At 58.8% G+C, this 24,659-nt stretch overlaps 1 protein-coding gene across 4 annotated transcripts; it reads right to left on the minus strand.

The window, feature by feature from the left end:
- Nucleotides 1-496: 496 nt before the first annotated feature.
- Nucleotides 497-24,561, minus strand: HCFC1 (host cell factor C1). 4 transcript variants are annotated; one of them, XM_032265256.1, is made up of 27 exons: nt 23,391-23,732; nt 17,291-17,439; nt 16,876-17,036; nt 16,038-16,246; nt 15,062-15,146; nt 14,391-14,497; nt 13,092-13,271; nt 12,960-13,018; nt 12,659-12,752; nt 12,179-12,339; nt 11,403-11,600; nt 10,861-11,085; nt 10,590-10,694; nt 10,122-10,341; nt 9,727-9,869; nt 9,448-9,586; nt 9,014-9,234; nt 6,900-8,376; nt 6,441-6,604; nt 5,366-5,942; nt 4,710-5,027; nt 4,461-4,579; nt 4,223-4,360; nt 3,688-3,873; nt 3,120-3,420; nt 2,476-2,539; nt 497-2,321 (listed from the first exon to the last, which is right to left on the minus strand). In XM_032265256.1, exons 1-27 carry the CDS (start codon nt 23,581-23,583, stop codon nt 2,282-2,284), a joined length of 6,033 nt encoding a protein of 2,010 aa, XP_032121147.1. In that variant the 5' UTR covers nt 23,584-23,732; the 3' UTR covers nt 497-2,281. The 4 variants fall into 4 exon arrangements, with proteins under 4 accessions (XP_032121147.1, XP_032121146.1, XP_032121145.1 ...); XM_032265255.1 differs by having other exon boundaries at nt 5,366-5,810; nt 12,659-13,018; nt 23,391-24,561; XM_032265254.1 differs by having other exon boundaries at nt 5,366-5,939; nt 12,659-13,018.
- Between the last annotated feature and the right edge of the window lie 98 nt (nt 24,562-24,659).

Here is a 24,659-nt window from a genome sequence, read left to right on the forward strand (position 1 = left end):
CACCGAATACAAATTCAGCGCAGCAGATCCCAGCTGTCCTGCCAACCCAATCGCTAGCTGGTCTGGATCACGAGTTCTGCTTCTTCCCCTTGTAGGCATGGCTCACATGTAAGAAGCAAGATGAGGGGATCCACCTCTGCAGTACCCACAGTGTGCCTGTGACAGCACCACCTCCCCCCAACACACCCCAGACCACCGCTGGTGACCTGCCAGGCCTTTGCCCCATCCCATCCTCTAGTGCAGGAGGGGAGGGAGAGATCCAAGCCCGACACAGAAAGTCAGCAGCAGCCCCTTGGTTCTTGCCCTGCAAAGCAGCTGCCAAGCAACCTTCTGGAACCTGGTCCGACTTGGTCCAAAGACCACATGCCACAGTAGGGGCGTTCCTTTCACTGGAGCTCAGGTCCCCCACCAGGGAGCTCCCGTGAGCCTCGGGCAGGTCTCAGCCTTCCTGCTTAGGCCTCCTGCAAGGATGCTGGGACAGTGAGCCACCTAGTGGTTATTTCAAAAAAAGTCTTTTAATTGTTCAAAATAGCACAAAACGACATCGCACTATGGTAATATTGAGTCACAGGGGTTACTCTACAATAGTGAACGGTGTACTCTCCTCAGAAACAAATCAATAGGCGCGCGAGAGAAGGGGTGGGGTAAAACAACAGGACCAGGTGAATGGGCTCCAAGGTGACTAAACGTGACATTTTCCACAGCGAAATATACTATAATACAACAAACCAGAGGCCCTGGAGGACACAGGCTGCTGCATCCCCAGGCAGAGTTTGGTGGGGAAGGGCTGGAAATATTGGCTGCTCAGTTCAAAGCCTTCTGACTTGCTGGCAAACCTTGCTCCTTGATGGAAGCTCGAGGGGAGGGGGGGTAGAAAACTGCAAGCAGATACCCCAGCCCCGGAGCCTGGCCTGGGTTCCATGCAGCACATTCATGCAGCTGCTATGCTGCTGCTGGCGACCGGATCTGTTGCCCTGCCTCCCTTGTAGGTGACACTGCACAGGTGCCCTACCAGGCTGCTTCCAAGGACGCCTGGTTCCCCTCCATTCTCCACCCTTTCCATGACAATTTGAGGGAGGTGGCACAGTGGCTGCAGAAAGCAGCAGCCCCATGTGGGAGGCAGCGCCGGTGGTGCTGAGGGAGGGGGCGTGGGGAGCACTGGGAACCCAGGACAAGGAAGCCCCAGCCCTCCCTCCAGCTTCCCCAGGCTCGACCCTATGGGTGCAGAGTGATCACCCATGAGGAATGAGCTGTCCTTTCTTTGTCCCAGCAGCCTGAGGACAGGCAAAGGGGTAGAGGACAGGAGCCAGCAACAGGAAGCTGGGCTGGGCGGCAAACAGTAGGCGCCACGTGGCAGATTCCACACCTCTCCTGCCCTGGCAGGCCCCAGCTTTTCCTCCAGAAAGATCCCTGCCAAGAATTAGCCAAGGAGAAAAAAGCAAAAACAAAACAAAAACACACAAAAAAGAAAAAAAATTACACATTCTGTACACAGCTAACAACAAAAAGAGACAAAACCCCACACGCTAAAATTACAATGAAAGTGTGAACTTCACCAATTTCAACCTAAAAAACACAACCAATGCAGCAGTTGGCAGCATGGCCCACAGAGAGGTTTGCACAGGTGCTGCCCAGGCCGCCGCGGGGCTCCTTGCCCCTTTTTTCTTTTTCCTTCTTTTCTTTTTTTAAAATGGGAAAGAAGAAGGGAAGAGGATAAGAGTTTGGAGCACGAAGGCCTCTGAGAAAAAGTGTAAGCTTCCTGTGGGGTCACTGAGCAGGGCGGACTGGGGGAGCCTGAGGAAGGGAGGTTAGGTGGCTGGAAACACAAGGGGAAGAAAAGAAAACAGAACCAGACAGACACCCGGGCCAGAGTGTCAGGAAAGCTGCCCTGGGGAAGGCCAAGGGGGTGCCTTTCCTCCGCTCCATGCCCGCCCCTCACCTGGCCCTTGGCAAAGCAAAGCGCACACAGCCCCAGGACAGCGCTGGCTGTCTTCAGCTCCGCCCTCCCTAGTCAGAGGGGAGGAAAGGAAACGCGCTCCTCTCTCTGCTTTCCCATCTGCCTCTGCTTCCTCCCAACCGCAATGGTAAAATGTGCTTTCTTTAGATTATTTTAAAAACAGAGAGAAAGAGAAAGGGGGGAGGAGGAAACTGCGGCTCTGGAGGGTGAAGTGCGAATGCCGAATGCCGGGGCGGGAGGGGCGGGGCGGGAGGGGTGGGCCTCGGCGGGTGTTCCTGAAGCAGGGGAGTCTGGAGAAGAATCCAGGGACTGGTCAGCTTCCTCTCACTGACCATCGGCCTTAGATTTCTTTGGAGCAGATTTCCTTGGAAGGCAGACAAAGGAAAGAGAAAGTTAGTGTGGGCCTCACACCGATCGTACCGGGCCGGTTAAGTGCCCCCAGTCATTTGATGAGAGGCTGAGCCCAGATATTTCCACCCCCAGCCTCAGAAAGTTCCTGAGAAGGGCTTCCTGCTTACATTTCTGGAGAGGACATAGGCCGTTTGTTGGCCGGCTTGGTGCCAGAGCTGTCTTTACTGGTTTCTGGAAGGAACAAGAGAGATGGGTGAGCAGCACTGTGACAGAACAAGAGCAAGGAACACCCGCGCCCTGCCCGCCCAGAGCCTCTCGGTGCCACACGGTGCTTCCTGTGGGCGGTCACCTTTTGCACTGCTCCCTGACTAGAACACGACACCACTCACTCTCCTCTGGATGCAGGTTAGAAACCCACTCAGCTCAGCTCCCACCTCTCACTGCCCTCCCAGGTCCCAGGTCCCAAGTCTCAGGTCTCAGGTCCCACGGTCCCAGTCAGCCCCAGCGGAGCTGAAGTAGGAGCATCCCACCCCTCACCTGCTGCGTGCCAGGGACCTGGGACACGCTGTTTTCGGGCTTAGAAACCTACGCTTTCCCACAGCCCTCTCAGTCCTTATCCCCTCAACCATCCTGGGGCAATGTCCCCTGCTCCACTCGACAGCTGCCCTCAGGGGGCTGTGTGCGCGCCAAAGGAAGCAGGGAGACACGGCACATGGGAAGAAATCTCAGAGGGCGACAGTTCCGCCTGCTGCACCTGGCTCCCTGTGCCTTCCCTAGAAGCTGCCTGAGTAGCCCCACAAAGGACACTCACCCTGCAGCCACCTCACTTGTGTGGCTGGGCCGTAGCCCTTCTCATTGCGGGCAGCGATGCGGAAAATGATGGCAGGCTTGGTGGTGTAGTCGATGTGGGCGTTGGAGAGGCTGGAGGACTGCACGAGGCAGGAGGGGCTGGGCCCGCAGTACACTCGCATGAAGGCCAACTGGGCTGGGGTGGAGCTCTTGAGCTCACCCCCAGCCTGCGAGCTCTGGATGGCTAGGTACACCGAGTACTCGATGATCTTGCCGGAGGTCACAGAGGGTGGCTCCCAGGTGAGGTGAGCACCATCAGGACTCTAGAACCCAGGGGGTCAGAAGGTCAACAACAGGGCAAGCTAGAAGCTTCCAGAACTGACTGATCATGGTTCCCATAAACCATTTTCTAACACAGTAGAGAGATGCCATGTCGCAGTTCAAGGAGCTTCAAAGAGATCTTCCTCCAAGTAGAAGGGCTAAAACAAACTGGGACTCAAAACCCAGCCCTCCTATGCCCACACTGCCACCTCATGTGAGGCAGGAGGGAACCAAGCAGATACAGAGGGTCACCCCACAGCAAGACTCACTTTGCTGATTTTAATGGCACAAGGGGCCCCTGGGAAACCAGGCAGACATGTCTTAAAGGCTGAGATTTCACTGAAGGGCCCCCGGCCGCAGGCATTGATTCCAGCAACACGAAACTTATAGGCTGTGCCTGGCTGCAGCTCCTGCTTCTTCAGCTGGTTATAGTCAGGGACAGTGCCCGAATCATCCTGGGAAGAGAGGAGTGGCATGAACTCTGCTGTGGAGAAGGCAGCTCTCGGCCACCCCAGGGACGCTGAAAGTCTGTGGTGACTATGGGCCAGAGGGAAGAGGTCAGCGGTGGCTGGCCCCTTATGGCAAGGAGGGACATGGTGAGGCCGACTGTAGCCAGGTACTGGCGGCAAGGAACCAAGGCTCTCCTTTTCTCCTGCTTCAGGGGGATGGGCTCTGCCTGGCTATCCTCAGGCTTCCTGGCTACTTAGCTTGGCCCAAAGATGGAGGAGTTTCCTGTAAGCCCCACTCAGGACAGTGGAGCCAAGATCCACCCACCTGAGGGCATCAGCTCCTGAGAACACTTACTTCTGATGGGACAGCATCGTCTGGTGGCAGAAAATAGTGTGTCACCATTACATTGGTGCCCTTAATGACCCCCACATCAAACCACTGGTTTTCCTTCTTCATGGGGGCCTTGCTGGGTGGGGGCGGCAGGTCCGGCTTCTGGAAGACAGAATTGGGGTGATGAAATCAGGCCCTCAGCACCCAGAGGCAGTGCTGCCCCCCAGACCCAGCCTCAGGAGCACTACCACACCCAACTCACCACACCCAGGGACTCAATGCCATTGGCCACTTCAGTCAAGGTAGCTGCAGCCTGCAGCTTGGCTGGGCTGGCCACCACAACCGGCTGGGGGGCCACAAATGTGTTGGATGGAGCCAGGCCTGGGAAGAAAGGTGTCAGTGGGAAAGACTACAAAGACTTGGCTCCCAAGTGGGACCGAGCCTCCTGTCCTGCCCTGGCCTCCCTGGGTGCCCCCACCACCCCAGCACTGATTCGCCTTCAGCTGCTTACTCTCAGTGGCTGTTGAGGGCAGCAGCGCCACGGTGCTGGGGACGGTGCCGGCCAGCTCGTTGAGGCAGTTGCTCTCAATGGCCGGGTCATTGAGGCTATCAGCAGGGGCCAGGGCCTCAGTGGGGAGGTGGTGATGCTGCTGCTGGGCCTGGGCCTCCTGCAGCTGCTGCTGCTGCACCAGGGCAGCCAGCTCCTGCTGTGTCAGCACAATGGGGATGGTGGTGGCCTGGCCCTCCTGGCCCTCAGCAGACAGGTGCCCCAGCTCTGCCTGGGTCACGGTTGCCGCTGCCTCGGAGGTGTCCATGGGCTCACCGGTGCCTGCTCCAGGGTCAAGAGAAATGGTTATTTATTAGGAAGGCTGGCCAGAGGCGGGTGACCCAGGCGGAGGCCCCAGAGCCTGTCCTGGATACCCTGTCCACCTCCCACCCGTCTTCCACTATAAGATAAGCGCTGGCAGAGTGGCCCTGCCTGTTTCCCAGGCAGTAACCCCAGCCAGGTGGTCCCATGTGGCAATCCCCACTACCTGGCCTGTCCAGGGTCCCCTGTGCCCATCCTCCCCATCACATCGGGCTCATGCCACCCTCGAGAGAAATGGGCTCCTCTTCCCAGGCTGTCTCCGTGGCCTACTGCTCCCCCGAGGTGGCGCTGGCGCTCACCCATAACGGCCTGCTGTGCGGCCTGGAGCACCGCCTGGATGGCCAGGGCCTGGGCTTCCTCCGTGGCTGCAGCCTGGGCAGCTGCTTCCGCAGCAGCAGTCACTGCCAGCTCTTCGGGGGTGAGTCCCGTTACCATGAGGGTGGTGGTGCCGGCCTGGGCCTCAGCCATTAGCTCTTGGGGAAGTGATAACTGATCTACTTCGGACTGTGCAGGTGGGGGTGGCTGGACCACCACAGTGGCCACCACCGCAGAGCTAGCAGACTCCTGGCCCGAAGATGGCTCCCCTGTGCTGCTCAGATCCACGGCGGCCGGGAGCTCAGGGGTCTGGGAGGCTGACAGGACCTCGGCGGACTCCCCCATCAGGGCTGTGGAGGCCGGCTGTAGGAGTTGCCGCGGCGGCAGCTGCTGGCGAGGCCCTGGGGACACCTGGAGTTCCTCTGGGGGCTGCAGGATGTCAACAGCAGAGAAGGGCATGTCAGAAGTTTCTGTGTTGGCTATGGTCACTGTTATTTTGGCCGGGATGGGGACTTCGGTGGTCAGAGCCCCTGGGGCAGTCTCAGTCAATGATGAGATCTTCTAGAAAGGGAAAGAAGTCCCTGTCAGAGGGGAAGAGAGGGGGGCCAGAACCAGGAAGCAGGGCTGAGAAGCAAGCCAGCCTTCACCTTTCCTTGTGGGCCTAAGTTTTCACTCTCGATGGGCCAGCTCGAGCCCATGTTAAATGGGGGAAGAGGGGTGGGCAGTGGTTCTCTGAGCAGCATGAGGACAGAGGCCCCTGAGACCCCTGGTCAGGTTTAGCCTGTCCTCAGAGTCGTCCTGGCCTGGACAAACAGACACTCGGACCCCGCCACGTCTTGTAGAAGCTGTGGTGAAGTGACACACGATGGTAACCGGTCACAGAAATAAAAGCAGCCCAGAGATGCAGGGGAACGAAACAGACATCAAGGCTGCCCTTTTATGGTCCGGAAAAAGAATCAACAGCAGCCCCATGCCTGGTCCAAGAGCGACATCTGGTGTCTTGACTGTGGAATTGCACAGGCGTAGGCAGGGAAGGTGGAGAGCAAAAGGACCCCTTACCGGCACTGAGGGGCCTGGGACCGGCGTGGACTGTGTCACGGTGGTCACAGCCCGTGTCAGTGTAGAGGACACAGTTGTTGTGATGGCACTGGAGCTGGTGATGTTCACGCTGTCGCCCTGGGTGCTCTCCACCTCTCCCTGATCGCTGGTAGCGGGTGGGGTGTCTGTGGGGGCAATAGGCAGGTGGCTGCTAAGCAGGAGCCCCCAGGGCTACAGTTGGCTTGACCACCATGGGATTCCTGTACTCCCAAGGGGAGGGTCAGAGAGGGCAGGACAGGCTCCTGGAGATTCCCACATCTGCTGCTGGCATAGCCAGGACGCCCCAGTCCACCCCGCTGGTAAATTGGGCACCGAGGAGCCTGACCGGTGGACTCTGGTCGAACCCCCGCCATCGTTCTCTCACCCTTTCGGCCTGGGGGTCTGGGAGACCATGAAAGCCAGGTGGCCGCCTTCACTTACCTTGGTTTGAGCTCATGTTGGAAGTGACAGTGGTAGCTGTGTGAGTGGTGCCTGTCTCGTGGGTCTCACAGGGGGGGTTGGAGCATACCCTCTGTGTTGGGAAAGGGGCCAGCAGAACAGTGCCAGCCTGGGGAGTGACGCTGGGCGCTGCCGCCGCCTCTAGGCCAGACTCCAGGGTCCTGTGGGAAGAAGTGGCATCGGGAAGCAGGGCGCCCGCGCTGACAGACATGGTGGTGCCGGTGGAAGTGGTCTGGTGTGTCTCACAGGGGCGACCTGCAGGGGGCTGCTGCCCACCCTCGGCCTGGCCTGTGCCCCCATTTGAAGTGGCCGTGGTGGCCGTGTGGGTGGTGCCTGTCTCATGGGTCTCGCACGGTGGGTTGGAGCACACCCGCTGGGCGCTGCCTGCATTCGAGGTAGTGGCGGTGTTGGTGGTGCCTGTCTCATGGGTCTCACACGGTGGGTTGGAGCAGACTTGGGTCACAGTGGCCGAGGGGCACAGCAGTGCCTCCAGGGCCGTCACAGTCACTGTGGTGCTGGGCGAGCTGCCCTGGAGGCTCTCGCACACAGGTGCCGTGCGGGGCTCCCCAGCACCCACACTGGAACGGGCCATGGCGGCGGTGCTGGCTGCATGGCTGTGGCGCCCTGTGGGCAGGTCCTTGCTGCCTGGGCTGCTCAGCCTGACTTTGCTGCTCAAAGGGGCCAACTGCACAAAAGCAGTGCCACGGCCCCCAGGCTCCCGTGCCATGCTCGGCCCGAGGAGTGGGCCAGCCGAGCATGGGGCCCCAGTGGCCATCACAGTCATGGTGGTGCTGGTCGCGCTGGTCTGGCGGGTTTGGCACTGGGGCTTAGAGCCCTGGGCTGCCTCCAGCGCCCCAGCGGCCACACTGATCCGGATCACGGCAGGGGTGCCGGCTACACAGGCCCGACGGGCATCTCGCTGGTGGTTGGCGCCGACACTCGACATGGCTGTGGTGGCAGTGTTGGTGGTGCCCGTCTCGTGGGTCTCGCAGGGCGGGTTTGAGCAGCCGTGTTGCCCGGCCATGTTGGAGGTGGCGGTGGTGGCGGTGTTGGTGGTGCCTGTCTCATGGGTCTCGCAGGGTGGGTTCGAGCAGACTCGGACCATGCTACCATTCTGCTGCCCCACAGTCGAGGTCACAAGAGATGCAGCTGCCTCCTGTCTGTCACAGACAAACTGCACTTGGGTGGGCTGGGGGTGTCCCCCAAGGTTAGCCACAACGGTGGTGGTGGCCGTGTTGGTGGTGCCAGTCTCGTGGGTCTCACAGGGTGGATTGGAGCACACCAAGGTCACGGTGCCAGGCTGCACATCACCCTGGCCCGAGTCGGCGATGGTGACTGTGGCGGTGGGCTGCTCTGTAGTCGGAGAGGCCAGAATGGACACAGGGAGGTCGTGCACGGGCTGGGCCTCCACCCCGCTGGGTGCCGTGATCAGAGTCACCTGGGTGGGCTGGGACACCGGCTGGGGAGACACACCAGGAGGAAACTTAGTGCCTCGGCTGGCCATCTGCCCATCTCTCTCTGTCCTGCACTGTCACTGCACAGCCTGGGACCACTGACCGCTCCTCAATGGCCCTGGCAAACCTAAGACCCACTTGCCCCTGCCTCCAAGACACCGACTTGCTTAGAGGCCAGGAAAAGAGCCACCACTTTGCCTCAAAGGCAACTGGGATGAGAAAGAGGCTATGGGGGCAGGGCAAGGGGAAGGCAGGAGCCTGGCTGGAGTCAAGTCCTTTGTCAGGGAATGAAAATCCCCCTCAATGCTCAAAGGCCAACAACAAACATTTCATGGTTTTCCAGCTTCAAACCTACGAAGAGAACACTGCACACACACACAGACGAACTGCAGCGTCTCCTAGAACACCGTGAGAGGAAGAACTTGGTGTTCAAACACCAGGCATGGCCAAACCACGGACTACAACACAGGGACTATGTGACACCAGGGAGAATGCCCCAGGTGAGGAAAAGCCCACCATGGCCGTGCCTGGCAGCAGTGTGACATCAGAAAGGAAAGGCCTGTGGATGGAGGGCATAAGCCACGCGTGCTTCCACTCATGTGAAGGTCCCTCGCCCACATGCACCCTCAGGCCCTGCCCTACCTGCATGGTGATGGTAGGGGTCGTGAGCCCGCCTGCCGCTGTCAGCGTGGTCTGTGCAGCTGACACGGTGATGGCAGTGGGGTTGATCACCTGGCTGGAGAGGGTGGCGATGGTGCCCAAGGTGGTGATGGGCGTGGCCAGGGAGGCACTGGTGCTGTGGCCCCCCGCCCCAGCAAGGCTGGTGGAGACTGTGCCTGTCACTGTGCCTAGGGTTGTGACGCCTGAAGGAAAGGAGGCAGAGTTGGGCCGAGGCTGCTGCTGCCTCCTTCCCAGGGCTCCTCCTGCAGACAGCCTAGGGCACTCTGGAGCTCCTGGCACAGAAGGCTCGAGAGAGCGCAGCTGCTGTGCCCCCCAACTCTGCCATGGGGATCTGAGGCCAGCCCTGCTTCACTATCATCTAGGGGCAGCAGGGGCCCTGGCCTGCAGGTACACACCTGTGGTGCCTTTCACAACCAATGTGGTGACGGCTGGCTTGACGGCGGAGACGGTGACGGGGGTGACCAGGCGGACGCCCCCCATGGGCACAGTGCGGAGGATGGTGCCTGGCTGTCCTGGGGCCCCCTTAAGCACCACCTGGAACACCAGAAGAAAGTGCCACCAATGTCACCACCAGGCTGGTGGACGCCACCCCTCCCAGGTCGGGAGGACCTGCGTGGCCTGCTGCAGTGGACTGCACTAGGACACCGGGCTGAGCATGGCTGGGGGTACCTCACCTGGGTCACTCCCTGCTGCCCGTGGCCAGTGGCAATTTTGGGGACAGCAGTGATGATTTTGGCAGGTGCTCCAGTTCCTGAAGTCATAACCTTAGTGGTGATGATGGTGATGGGGGACTTGATGCCAGGACTGCTGGTCACACCTGAATGGGAGAGTGGAAGCCCAGGGGAGACAGGCTCTGTGAGGGCTGCCCCTGCTGCCCTGGGTTATAATGAACAGCCACAAGTCACAGCCACAGCCCTGCCACCTCCCCAGCAACCTCAGACACAAAAGGCAGCAAGGAGAAGGTGGAAATGGGTAAAAGAAACAGAAACACAGTGCGCCTTGTAACCCACCCTCCATTTCCCCTCCAGCGAGGACCTGCAGACACCCGTATATCAGGGGAGGCCCTTACCCGTGGCACCCGCCTGGGTGATGATGGCCGACATGGGGATGGTTTTGATGATGGTGGTCGTGCCAGGCTTGGTGGTACTGGGGGAGACGCTGCTGATGCCCAGGATGGTGGGCTTGGTCCCCGCCCCACTGGCCTGTGTGGTGGTGATGATGGTGGTGGGCTTGCCATCTGCTGAGGTCACCAACTTCAGGATTGTTCCCGCTGGCAGGGGCCCTTTGGTCTGAAAGGGGGAAGCAGGTGCATGAGTCGGTGCCACTGCCAGGAAGAAGTGTGGTCTGGCTACTCTCTGTTGGCAGCCTTGGCAGTTCAGGGAATACTCTGGAGGCTTTGGGCGAGGATACTGAGCAGCAGAACTTTCTGAACCATGTGTGCTCATGTGATCTTCCATACGCAGAGATGCGAGTTCTCCCTGTGACCTGGCCCCTAGGCCCCCACTCTTGTGTATGTGCAGAAACCGAGAGTGCTCACCTGGATGATCTGAGTCACAGGACCTGTGGACGCCTGGCCTGTGACTGCTGAAGTCTGCACTGGTTTGGTCTGGACCACTGACATCACTTTGCCAAGATTGGAAATCTTAAAAAAAAAAAAAAAAGGATGGAGCAGGGGGTGATCTGGAAACCAAACAAGGGCATGGCCTGGCTGGGACTCTCCTGGAGCTGGCCCGGGGTGGCCAGTAACGACTGGCAGTCACTGTGGCCTGGCAACTGTCACATGTGACCAGGCGGCACCCATCACTCACCAGAGCGCTGCCTCCTGGGACAGAGATGGGGCTCTTCACCAGGGTGATGGTCTTGGTGACCCCACCCACGACTGTGGTCACCACCTGGGCTTGCTGGGCCACTGTCACGGTGCCTGACTTGTGCACCGTGATGATAGGGCGGGTAGACGTGTTGGTGGCAGAAGAAACCGATGTCCCCACCTGGGCAGCTGCAGTCTTCAGCATGCGAGTGGCAGGGTTGCTCACCTGGAAGAGGCAGAGATGAGTAATGGACCAGGCAGAGAAAGAGATGGGGAAACCACCCAAAGATGTCCATGGTGGGCCCACAGCTCCCGCCTCAACACCCACCCTCCTCCTCCAGCTCCCAAGCCCAAGAACAGCTTGGTTCCCCCTTCCTTTAACGGGCAAGGGGGTAGGCCGAGACTGCAGGTCTTGCCTGAGGCTGTGACTTTCTTAATGGAGACAGCTTCTTCTGCAGCCCACAGTCCAATGGCTAGCTCTAAAGCCCAGAGGGAATGACCATGCTTGTTTAATCACAGTGACAAGCCCCAGAAGACACTCACCATGACTGGTGAGGAAGCCACCTTCACAGTGGCTGGGAGGGTGGTAGTGCCAGGTGTCACAGCCATGGTCTTCACGATGGTGGTGCCCGCGGGGACACTCAGCACTGTGGGTGCTGAGGAAGGGGGGATCTTCTGGGTGGCAGCAGCAGCAGCAGCCAGTGCAGCCATCCCACTCATCTGTGGGCTACTGCCAATCACCTGCAGCGGGCACGGGCGTGTGAGGCCAGGTCACGGGTACCACCTGTCTCCCTGCTTGGTGGACCTCACTGGAACCTGCCCAGGGCTCAGCCCTGCTCTGGGGAGCCTCATCCCACCAGCATGGCTCAGCTTTCTCTACTGCCAGACCCCACTCTCCTGGCCCCAGACAAGGAGGGCTCCCATCGCCGACCATGCATGGCATCCCCTATGCCAAGAGGTGGCCGGGAGCTCTGGATCCTTTTTAAAGACCAGAGAGTCAAGTCAGGTCCAGTTCATTTCTCATGGGTCTGCATCAAGCCTAGCTGGCTAGCTCCTCCTCTCAGGCTGCAGGACAAGAAAGTCCACGTGGCCAACGCCCTTAAGACCAGGCAACAGGTTAGGCCTTCTAGGCTTTAACTTATTACTTCCCACCACAACCTTGCAGAAGCGCTCTCTCCCTGTGTGCGTGTCCCAGGAGAGAAAGGCATGGGGTCAGTGCTACTAGAGCCCAGGGGATGGGTGTAAACCCCCAGTACACTTACAACTTAATGCACTGGATCAACAGGAAGTCCCGCCCACCCCCAAAGACTGCTCCTCACCGTCCCCTGGGCACTCTGTGTTGGCACAACCATCCGCACTCCGGCAGGCAGAGAGGTCACGGTGACGGGGGCTTTCCCGGCCTGGCTGGCAGGTCGCATGGTGACCAATGGAGTTCCTGTTGTAGCCTGAGGACCGGTCACTTTGAGAACAGCAGGGACACCTGATGAAAGAAGGGGCCAGCTGTTAGCCATCTCACCTTCCGCATGATGTCCCCAGACCCTTTGCCGAGCTCAGCAGGCAGCTTGAACCACTTCTGCTGGCCTGCTTGTGTGGGAGTCTGGCTCTTCTGTGCCCTCAGGGTGACTGTGTCCACAGGCGGGGCCAGGCTTTAGCATCCCTCCACGACTTTTGGAGAAAAGCCCAAAGCTCTTGGCCGCTGGCCTGCTGTCTGGGCTGCTGTCTTGCAGCCCCTACTCTGCCACTGCCTCTCCCTGGAGGCCAGCCCCTTACTTTTAAACGTCCCTGGACCCCTGGCTCACCTTGAGTCCGGGCTGCAGTGGGCACAGAAATGGAGCTGCCAGGCACCGTCGGCAAGACCTGGATGGTGGTGGTGGTCGGGGGCGCGGGGGCAGCCTGGGGCAGGAGCGTGATGCCTACTTGGGTCAGCGGCTGCACAGCGGGTGCGGCTGCTGCCGGGGCAGGGCTCTTGGGAGGATTGGCAGGCACAGATGGGACTGGATTGGGTGTAGGGGAGGTGGCAGTAGCGGCCGTGGCAGGAATGTCATATTTCTGGAGCTGGAGAAGGTAGCTGTCGGCTGTTGCCACTGCCCCCCAGCTCACCTCCAGGGAGTTGGTGTTGGCGCGTACCAGTTGTACTCGGGCTGGGGGTGGTGGCTTTTCTGTGGGAGAACGCAGCTGGTGAGAAGGGGCAGGAGGCTGCGAGGGTGGGAGGGTCGGCTGGGCTGGGCCTACCTGTCTCCAGGTACCAGAGGTCCTTGCAGCAGACCTGGTTGTTCCAGGCCTTGCGGTAGCCGTCGCGCCCACTCCAAATGTACAGGCGGGTGTTGATGGCGACTGCACAGTGGCCGGCCCGAGCCCGGGGAATGTTGTCCTCCAGCGTATCCATCAGGATGGTCTCCCAGGCCATGGTATCTGGGAGAGGGCGGATGGGTGAGGTCAGCAGGGAGGACAGAAGAAACCCACTACCCCCAGTTGCCCTTGGTTCTTTTGTTGTCAAGGATGGAAATGAAAATCAAGATGTTATCAGATTATTACATTAAAAACAACGAAACAAAGAAACCTTTGAGGCAAAAAGCACCATAAAAAATAAAATTATAAATACCAACGGCCAACTAGGAAAACCATGAGAAACACAGTCAGGGATTTACCTCCGTGCCCATCAAGGAGTGCTACAACTCACAGAAAGAGACGGCAACGGGGAAGATGGTTCAGGGAAAACGCCATAAAAAGATCTTTAAAAAAAAAACACTCTCACACAAAAGAAATGTCAACTTCAACCACCGGTGCCTGGCACTTTGATTTCTGGGCCTGTAGCAGCTGGGGCTCAAGGTGAGCCAGAAGGGAGCTTCGGCCACCTATCAGGCTTGGCAAAGAGTGAGTGGCCTGACCACTACGTGAGGGCTCCACCAGAGGCACCTATGTGGGCAAAGCCTCTGTGCAGGGCGCTTCAGCCGCATCGGACAGCAGCTCTACTTCTAGGTTTTCACCCCTAGGATACACTTGCACACAGGTGAAGATGGTGCAAGGATACTCACGGAGCGGCGCCTGTACAAGAGACAGCAGCACAACCACAGCTTGAAGGAGGCTGCTGCGGGGCAGGGATGTGGAGTGATCTCCAAGCTACGGCAGATGAGAAAGGCCAGGTGCGGCACTGCGTGTGCCAGGCTGCCACTGTTTTGTGTTTAAAGGCACCTATGACTAATGCTTGGATATGAAGAGTCCCTGCAAGGTGGACAGGAAACCACCCACGTGGCTGCCTCTGAGAAGCAGAACCGGGAGGAGGGAGGGAGGCCCTGCACTGTAGAGGCTTTCACACTTTTGGAGGTCGGGACATTTGGATGGAGAGCTCATTCAAAAATTCAGAGGCAGAACATTGCTTCAGAGAGCTCTGCCCACTGGATCCTTCTGGTGGATTCCAGAGGGAGCCGGGGGCCCAAGTTTGTTCCCATGCACCCCACACAGCTCTTAGGCTGAGGAGGGCTGGCCTCCTGCAGCCTCCCACAGGCCACTCAGAGCCCGAGGAGGCCATACCCAGGTTGAGACAAGCCAGCGTGTTGGTACACTTCCACTCCTTCTCGTGTGTGGCCACTTTGACGTCATCCATGACGAGAGGCACCCAGCCACCAAACACGTACATTCTGGGAGTGAGGAGGGAAGAGTAGGAAAGGATTGTAGAGTTGGTGCCAAGCTAGTGGCCACCTCTGCTACCCCAGTTCTAGAGCTCAGTCCTCTGGCTCTCCCCAGGAGAATCCCCAAGGACTCGTGAAGCCTCCTGATGCAGCCCTCTCCTGCCTGGTAGCTCAGCTCTCAGAACTGTGCCACCTCTACCATATAAAAGCGCCGTTCAGCTCATCTAAAGCTCACCTTCATCTCCACAGTTCCTAGGCTCCCTTTAGGACCTGGGCACTCACAAAGACAGCCAGATGCTTGCACAGAGGACCTAGAACACTCTGTATCCAATGGGGCGAAGCCTCAGGCCCAGGGAGGGTCTCAGGCTGGGCTTGTGTGTGGCCCCCTCCCCGCCGAATCTGTCTTTCCTTGGTCCCCCCGGGTCATAATGGAAAAATAGGGCTGCCAAATGCCAGCCCAGCCAGAAAGAGGCATCTTCAGGTCTTAGGGTCTGACAGGACAAAACTGAGAGCCCTTCGGGAGAGGGGCCACGCTGGTCTAGAGAAGAGACACACAGGCGAGCAGCCACTCACTTATTTCCGATGGTGGTTGCTGAGTGGAGACTGCGAGGGAGAGGTGCCACCCCGCTGAGACTGGGCTTATTCCATGTCAGGGTATCTGCAGAGAAAGAAGGGAGAGGGTTACACACACTGGACCACACACAGACCACTCCCTGGATTCAAGCTAGCTCAGGAAGATAGGATCTGTCTCAGTGAGAGAATTACATCCCTGGCCTCCCTACAGCCCACAGCAGGCCCTCTGATCGTTGTCATGGGAGCTAGATTCCTGTGTTACCCAGTCAGTTTTGACCAGCCTAGCAGGCGCGCTCCTTCAGGTACATCCCGAGCGCCTGCCCTCAGCCAGCACTGCGCTCTGGGCTGGGGGAGGAATTGGGAGCACACCCCAAACTCTCCATGAAATGTATTCACCATCATAACCACCTTAGGCTGCAGACATTTCAGCAAACACTATTGGAAATTTCTCTCACAGGAACCTGCTTCTTTGGAGTGCTCACTCTTATGTATAGGACAACACTGACATCTCTCTCCCAGCCCAAGAGGGCTCTGGAGACCCACAGTTAGCCATCTTCCCCAACCACTCCTGATGCCACCCCCTGGCGACCTGTCCAAGCAGTCCCCCAAGGCCTCACCGTTTACCAGCATGCAGTGGTACCTCAGCAGTCAGACCAGGACACAGTAGTCCACACAGTCTGACCACTGACAAGTCCAGAGAATTCCATTCTAGAAAGGCTTAATCTCTTATTCTCCTATAAGCCAGCAGACCAATTCGGCCAACGGAGCCAGCACAGCGCAGCGGTAACAGCCCCAAACCTAAGGACAATCCAGGGTGCCCCACCCTGCCCCACCAAGACAAGAGGAAAGCACTAAAGTGGGGCGTTCCAGCTCCCTACGAGCCCCACCTCACCACACAACAATGCCACCCACGGGACCAGCCAAGACTCAGACCTGCTTTGGCCCACAGCTGCTGGGGTGCTACCAGCCTGCTCACCGATATCTAGGGTCCACAGGTCCCCCAGCCTGCAGCCACTCATCCCGCCGTAGATCACCAGCTTGGACTTCTTGTTGTCTTTTTCAGTGTAGACCACGGCAGTATGTGACTCCCGGGGTGGTGGCAGGACCCCGTAAGTGATGGGGATGTCCCAGGCTACCACTCCGGAGCCCGGCCGTAATTCCAGGATGTATAAGTCATTCAGGTACCTGACGAGGAGAGATCAGTTACAGCAAGTCTCAGCTCCTCATGCCAGAGGATTCACTGCATGGCTATCAGTGAGGGAGAGACTCCCTGGAACACAAAGAGGCTAGGGCCATGGGAGCTGTGAAGTTCTTCTGCCCTGGCTCCCGAGGAAGTGGCTGCCAGAAGCTCCTTAGGATAAGCCCAGCTAGGGAAGGGGAGAGGGTAGGTGAGGCTGTACAGCAGCCCCAAGACCAGACCCAGCAGCACGCCCTGCTGTGCACACAAAGCTGGGCATTATACAAGGGCTCCGCAGAGCAAGAGGGGCACCGGCTCGGGACTACCTCCAAACAGAGTCCTTGGCCATAGGCCTTGGAAAATACCCATCAGGAAACTTGTAGGCAGCTGACGCCGAGAAGGAACACGAGCAACTCTAGGCCGAGTCTGAGAGCAGGCCCCAGCCCAAGGCAAAGTGGCTTCCACTTCCGGCTTGGCCCCCCCACCCATGAGGCCTGCTCAGGGTTAGCAGTGATTTTGGAGCCAGAAAGCTCCTCAGAGGGCATCGGTACAGCTCTCTCTGTACAACCCAGCATGAGATAGGGACCCAGCCACACACCCACCCGGGGGGTTCCGAGGAGAAAAGGACAAGCCTCACCTCGGAATGTTGTTCTTTGGGTCCTCGCTGTCATTGGCCAGACCCCCAAACAGGTAGCATTTGTTGCCCACAAGGGAGAAGCTGTGCCCGAGCCGAGGACATGGAGGGGGCCCATTTTTGGGTGTCTTTGCTTTGAGTCTCTTCCACTCCCACCGGCTCGCCTGCAAAATCAAGACCTGGAGGCTGAACCGTGGGATGAGAAGGCCACCGCTGGGGTCCCAGGGCAACTTGTGGTGGAGGAGAAAACGGCCGGGGGCAAGCTAGGTGCCTTGCTGGAGCAAGAAGGTCCTGGGTGTCAGAGCGGCATTGGCAGACTCTCAAGCGTCCTTCCACCTCCCACTTGTCTTAATCCTGAAGCCACTACCGTCAGGCCGTGGGGCTGGGGAGGCAGAGTGAGAACCTGGGGCTGCCTTACCTGGAGCTCGTAGAGGTCATTGCTGTATTTCCCATACTCCACCATCCCGCCAAACACCAGGAGGCGAGTTCCATCACACACAAAGCCATAGGCTGCACACCCAGGAGGGATGTCGCCCCTCACAGCTGGGATGAACCACTGGTTGGTTGCTGGGGAACAGAAGGAGGCAGAAGTCAGTAGAGCCGGCAGCGTCCATTCCTCTCATTCCCCAAATCTGCCAGCCGTCAAGCTTGGGGAGGGGCTGAGCCAGGACCATCCCTGTGGGCGCTCTAGCAACTCCAGCCATGCTACCTGGGCCATCTTCCAAACCCCGCAGCTTCAGGCCACTGCAAAAGGACCTGTGACCACCCTGCTTCTCCATCAAGGTCATCTTAACGAGTGGGATGTCACTGTGCAAGATCCCTCATCGGCTACTGGGAATCTAGCCACTGCCTTCCTTCCCTACCACTCAGTGGATCAGACATGAACTTCTCCCCAAAATACCCTGTTGGTGGACCTGTGCTCCTCCTCCCTGGAGTCCACATTTTTGTCCCTGTATCACAGGGTCAGGACAGCCAGAGCCCACAGCAGCACTTTCAAGTGGCCAAAAAAAGCAATTGTTAAAGGCCGCGGAGAGCCATGGGACAAGACCCAGCCTCTGCTCTGACATCCCAGACCTCATCTGCTCTCCCAGGTGATGGTCCACCAGCATCCCTCCCCACCCCCGCTGCCACACCTATGCTATTCTGGAACATTCTCGAAAGCCAGAGGTGGCAGTCTCAGCAGACCCATGACAGAAGCTTCTCGAAAGCTCATGGGGGTCAGGAGACCACCAAGAAAGAGGGGAATCAGACCCTAGGCACTGCTTTACTTCCCCAGGACAGAAGCAGCCAGCCTTCAGCTGGGACTGGGCCCTTGAACTCGACTCCCCTCACACCCTCCATACTGGGGCTTCCCAGGACACCTCCTCCTATGAGGGGCCCCTCAGAGGATTCACCACACTCTTTCCAAAAACCCCAAACTGGGGGCCAGGTGCAACCCTGACTCTGTGCCTGTGAGCTGGCCTGGGTGAGATCTCAGTGAGCAGATGGCGGAAGGCGCTGAGGCCCCTTCACACGACTTGAGACGTAAGACGGGTTCCCCAGGACATGACAGGGCATGGGGGGATTCCTGTGTGGTGGGAACTGGGAAGGCTTCCACACAGGGGATGCTGTGATCTTGTGATATAGCAGACTAATCAGTTCGGTGACCAAAAGCGTTGTGAGACCATAGAAGAAGAAAAAGTAGTTTTTTCCGTCTTCAGGTGCACCCAGGGCCAGGCAGCTGGCCACGGTTGGGAATGCACATCCCGCTGCACTCTGGTCCCACCCAGTCCCATGCAGTCACCCCCAGGGCTCGATGTGCACTGTGTACAAGGCTTGCTCTCATCCAAAGCAGAACTCCCAGCCTGGGTAGCACAGGGAGACCCTGTGTCTACAAATTTTAAAACATTAGCTGAGTGTGGTGGCATACACTTGTGGTCCCAGCTGCTCAGGAGGCTGAGGCGGGAGAACTGCCTAAGCCTCAGAGTTTGAGGCTGCAGTGAGCGGAGACCGCGCCACTGTATCCCAGCCTGGGCAGCAGAGCAAGACCTGGCCTCAAAAAAGAAAAGAAGAACAAAAACAGAAAACCCCCCACAGCACAACCGTACCAGCGCCACCTCCAGAGGCGAGAGCACCCCCACCTACTCTCTAGCGCCCACTCCACGGGTGGGCTTTCAGCAGGCTGTCGGTCTCTGCAGCCACTCAGCTGAGTCACTGGGCCTCAGACATGCCAAGCACTAAGCTCCCATGCCATTTTCCTAAGGCAGAGGGCAACACTTGTGCAGCCTGTACCCGCAAGCTTGGGTCCTGGGCCCCTGCCTCTTTCTCATTCCCAGTGCAAAAACCACCCCAGAAAAGGAGCTGCCAAGGCCACCTTGCCTAATCCCTGGAGGGGCTCCATGCAAGCTACCAAGGTAAACGCACAAGGAGACCCAAGACTGCCTGGGCTAACTGCTCTCGATAGGTAAAGGGGCAAAGCCAGGAGGGCAAGCGACACCTGAGGTCACAGTGCAAAACAGAGAGAGGAAGACAAGAGCCCCATCACTGACTTAAAGCGACCAATCTGTGCCTGCCCAAGGGTCCCATGTCCAAGCAGCCACCCTCACTCCCCTGAGCACCCTCATGGTCAAAGCCCACAGCTATGGGGCCATGGGTCAGGATTTGGGACAAAGCTAAATGGCACATGGGGTCAGCTGGCAGCTCTCCCAACACATGCTGATCAGTGAACCAGAAGGCCAGGCCAGAAGTGCCCTGTGATACCTTTGGGGCTCCTGCTTACCAGGTCCTTCTACAGGACCCAAGAGCTGCTGATCTCATTCTAGAACACATCAAGAGAGGTCTATCAGGGAGCACAGCTCCTGTTGTGAAGACAAGCCTACGGCCCCTCATCTCACCCACCAGTCCTGGTTCCACCTCTGAAAGCACACGAGAAGCGCCCCTCCCTTCTCCCAGCTTCTCAATGTGACAGCTGCTCTCAGTTGCCCCTGAATCATCCGGGGGGTGTCATGTAACCCATTCCTGGGGACTTATCCTGGAGATGCTGGCTCTCAGGGGGAGGGAAAGGTGGGGAAAGGACCCTGCCCTGGACGAACACCACTCCAGCTGCCCTCCTCCTGACGGCAAGGCCGCGCCCTGGCCTCTCCGTGTTTCATCAGCTCCACAACCCACTTCATGCTCCACCAGCTCCACCGTGGTTGCTAGTGTCCCATCGCCATCTAGAGACCGGTGCCCATGCAGGGGGGCAGCCGGTCAAGTTCAACGAACTGCCTTCCTCTCTGTTCCACCTGTCACATTAGAGCACTTCCTCTGTGGCACACGACACGCTGGGAGGCACAGAGGACACCACTCTTGTGCTCATACTCCCAGTGGGGTAGGAAGGCTGCATGCCCCCTCCCATAAGACAAGCTCTGACCCAAGCCTGGCCCTCGGGAACACAGAGCAGGGCGATCGCGGCAGAGGGAGGGCAGGAGTGGAAAGGGCTTCTCAGAAGAGGTGACATTTCAGCCGGGCCTTGAAGGGTGAACAGGATTTCCCGACAAATGAAACTCATAGGGCCAATCAGGAAGTGACCGCACGAGTCTAATAAAAAGACAGGAGAGCTTGGTGTGGAGGGGGACAGATATGATGTCAGCTCGACGCAATGACCAATTAGATACAGGGACAGAGGAGAAGGGAGGTGTTTCAAAGGTGGTGGCCCCCAAGAGACAGGTGGTAGAACAGCCTCTGTGAAGGTTTGCACTCCTGCCCAACTCCGCCACCAGCTGGAGGGGTGACCCTGGACCTCTCACTTCCCCTCTTGGACCCCAATTTCCTCATCTGCAGAAACAAGGAAGCTCCACTAGATATCGTCCAAGGCTCCTTCCAGCTTTAAGAGCCTATGGACATTACAGAGCCACTGAGGCCAAAACTCACATCAGCACCCCCCCGACCCACCGCCCCTGGCAGCGCTCTGAATCCTTTGGCTTGCCATGTGGAACTAAAATTTCCTAAGGACAAGGACAGTAGCTACCCTAAGACCTCTCAAAGCATACACCCCCGAAGCTTTCTTCGCCTAGCAACGGGGACCCCTTCCAGATCAGCTCTCTCCAAGCAAGGCTTTCTGAGGACTGACCCTACAGAAGCGCAAGGGGCAGAGGCCTGAGAATATGCCCCGCCTCCTCCCAAACACAGCAAAAGCAGACAGGACAGAGGTGAGGAGGCTGGGCTGCTGGGAGGGGGCAACTCCCGCTGACTCCGGATTCTGCCATTCTGCCGATTCTCACGCAGAAACCCTGGTGAGGAAGAGGGCACTGGGTCTGCCAGCTGCTCTCTCTGGAGAAGTCCTCCGAGGAATGCCGATGACAGTTCCCAAACTGCTACCCTGGAGGATACCAGCTTCGTTTAAAGCAGCCCTCTGGAAGGCAGACTACCCTCTAATGCACAACCTGTCTTTGCAGACTGGTAATGAATTCATACCAAAGTGTTCAATTCATTTTAATAAACTAATGAATATGCAGAGGCCCCAGGAAACCAAGGCAGCGGTGGCGGTGGACTTTGGAGCCGATTGTAATTAGGCCCCTGCCCTACTTTCTAAAACTGCGTTTCCCTGTCAGGGAGCCTGCTCCAGGCCTTCTGAGAAGAAAGTCTGTCCAAAGAGTTGAGGAGGTGCTGCTCACGGTGACGGCGCCTCTATAAACAGCGCTACCCCGGGAGAAGCTGTATCCCTGCCCCTTGACCTTAGCTTACTGAGCTAATTCCTGCTACTGCAGCTGCCTGGGCTGGCGCGGGGCACCACCAACCACCAAGCACCCCCGCCCGAGCGCGGGGGGTGCTGAGAAAGGTCCTGCTCCCTGGAGGCAACAGGTGCTGAGAGACCTGGAATGAAAAAGGGTCACCGGCAACCCACCAGCCTTTCAAAGCAACATGTGGTAGGTGGCAACCATTTCCAAGGTGTGGAGAAACCAGCACTTTCTGCCTTGGGGGGTGGGGAAGGAAGTGCACCCAAGAGCCCAGCTCCAGCCCTCCCAATTCCCCAAACCAGCTTTCTCCCTCCAGGCAGCTCTGACTTCCCATTCTAGAGCATCAAGGCGCTAGGGCCCAGTCAGAGAACAACGGTCTTTTACTGCCCAGGACACAAAGCCCACCCAGCGAGGGTTTGTCTGCAGGGACGCCACGGAGGCCAGGGGATTGCCAGAGCCCCAGGGGAGGATGCTGCAGAGCAAGGGGTTAGTGCTGGAAGCCGTGGCTCCCACTGAGGACTAGGGCTCCCCAGGACCCCAGCCTGCGGGTGGGGGGTTCCCTTCACCCAGGCTCTTCAAGGTCTTGCCTGGGACAGAACTCACCCTGACCCTGCCTTCTAGGCAAGACCAGGATCCTGTGGGCCAACGGGCAGCCAGCAGGCAATGTGGGAGCTGACCCTCGTGCTAGGAGCACAAAACGGGCCAAGCGGCCACCAAGAAAAAGGATGTCACAAAGTTCATGGCGAGCAGCAGACTTTCTGCCCTAGAGACTAGGCAAGGCTACTAGGCAGGGGCAACAACAGACAGCCCCCACGAAGGCTGTGGTGCCTGAGCCATACCTGAAGAGAGAGGTTCCTCCCCCCTCCCAACTAACAAGGGCTTGGGTTTTGCGGGAAGGCAGAGGAGCGGATGGGGTAAGCCCCTGGATCCGCCGAAGCGGGGAGATACAGAACTACACAGGCCGCTGAGGAGTAACTGGAATTCAGCTTGGAAACCAGAAGGCACCAAATTAAGAGAAGGGGCGACTTGGAAAGAAACGCTGCAGAAGTAAATGTCGAAAGGGAGAGGCGACCCTGCTGGCGGCCCGTCCTAGGGGTGCCTAGGGCTCCGGCATTATCCGGTTGGCAGATGAGGATGTTAAACTCTGCGCCCTATGAACGCGTCCCTTCCCTCCCTTTTTCGAGAGACAGAAAACGAATCTGTAATCTAGATATGGTCATTTATCCAGAATGGGCACTCGAGATGAAGGGGAGCTGAGCAGGCGCAGGAGAAGGGAGGGAGGGAGAGAGAACTCTGCCTGCGCCAAGGGGGCACATCCTCCCGCCCCAGCCCCGGCCCGCTGGGTAACGGTGTGGGTCTGAAGTAACCACCGCTGGCGACAGCCCCTCTCCCCCACCAGTCGGACTAGGGGCTTTCTTTTAACTGACGAAAACCAATCCTCAAATACGGGAGACAAGGGGTTTCAGAACGGGAAGAAGATCAGAGGAAAGCACTGAAGCCCGGCACACCAAAAGGGAGGGGCAAACCGATCAGCGGGGAGGGAGGGGAAAGAGGGGGGACGGAGGGGGAGGAGGGGGGAGGAGGGGGGAGGGAGGGGAAGAGGGAGCAGGGGGAGGGAGTGGGAGGGAGGGGGAAAGGGAGGGGAGAGGGGGAGACGGACGGGGGAAGGGAAGATGGTGAGGGAGGAGATGGAGGGAGGGAGGGAGGAGATGGAGGGAGGGAGGGAGGAGATGGAGGGAGGGCGGGAGGAAGAGAAGAGGAGGGAGAGGAAGGAGATGGAGAGAGGGAAAGTGCCGAGGACCCAGCGGGCTTTGCACTCACCCGTGTTGTACACGTGCAGTTCGTCCACTATTCCCTCGTTGCCGCCGCCAAACACCACGATGAGCTCCTTGATAGCCACGGCGCGGTGGCCGTGACGGGGCCGCGGCACCGGACCCGACCAGCCCACAACTCGCTTCCAGCGGGGCTGCAGGAGCACCGCTGGCGAGTTGGCGGGCGACACGGCCGAAGCCATAGTTCCGGGAAAGGGTGCGGGGGGGAGAAGTCAACGAGCGGGAAGGGAGCCCCTCAGTTCCTCTCACACACCCCCTTTCGTCTAAGGCAGCTCTAACGGAGAAGCGGTTCCTCACACAGCGGTAGACGACTCCATGGAGGCCGCCATCTTAACTGCTCTCCTTCCCTTTGGCTCTTCCCTTTCTTCTCGCTCACCTCGTCTCCTCAAGAGCTGCCCAAAACTGTCGAGCGCCTAGGCTCGATAAGCTGGAGGCCGCCGAGTCCCGTCGCCCCAACTACTTGCCCGGGCGCTCCCGCTTACAAGCTCGGGCGGGAGGCCCTGGGAGCCGCCATCTTGAGCCGCCTCTCTCTCCTCCCTTCCTCAGTCGTAGCCCTCCCCCGCCGGAAATGGCGGAACCCCGGCCCGGTTCCCACACCCCCAAGTCCCCAGGACTGGCCGGCTTCCGGGGCGGGTGGAAAGGAGCCACAGGCGCCGCGGTCGTCGCACCCCCGCCGGCGCTCAGACCACAATTGTGGGAGCCGCCATCTTGAGACCGTCCCGCTTCCCCGCCCAGCGCTCAGTGCAGCCGCCGCTCCCGAAACAGCCTCGACACACCTAAGGAATGGAGGCGCGCCGGAGGCCGGCAGAATCAGCTCGAGCTCCCGAGGGCCGTTTGGAGGCGCGCGCCGTAAGGCCGTTAGAGGTCTCGCACCTTTCCCCTTAGTCCGCCTCTGCAGCTCAAGCTGCGCCTGCCGCCCTGGGAGCCGCCATCTTGAGACTAGCTCCCCGTTGCCCCCTATTCTCTTCCTCCTGGGTCAGTTCTTCCACTGCAAACCAAACTCAAGGCAGTGTCCGATCCTCACTTCCCTCCTTATGACTCCTTCCCACAGGAACCGCTTCAAGGAGCCAGAGTTAGGCCCCGAAGCGGCAACTGTACGGCAGGAGGAGCGGTAACGGTAGGGCGCTCATGCCTCCTCCCTGGGAGCCGCCATCTTGTGTGAAGAAGTAACAACTAAACATGGCGGCGGCGGCGCCGGCGGTCGGGCGAGGGGGCGGAGTCGGGTGACGTCACCGCTTTCCCCCACCCGCCCTCGCAC

This window comes from Sapajus apella, unplaced genomic scaffold (assembly GCF_009761245.1).
Source record: "Sapajus apella isolate SASKATOON/1434 unplaced genomic scaffold, GSC_monkey_1.0 scaffold149, whole genome shotgun sequence".
NCBI lineage: Eukaryota > Metazoa > Chordata > Mammalia > Primates > Cebidae > Sapajus > Sapajus apella.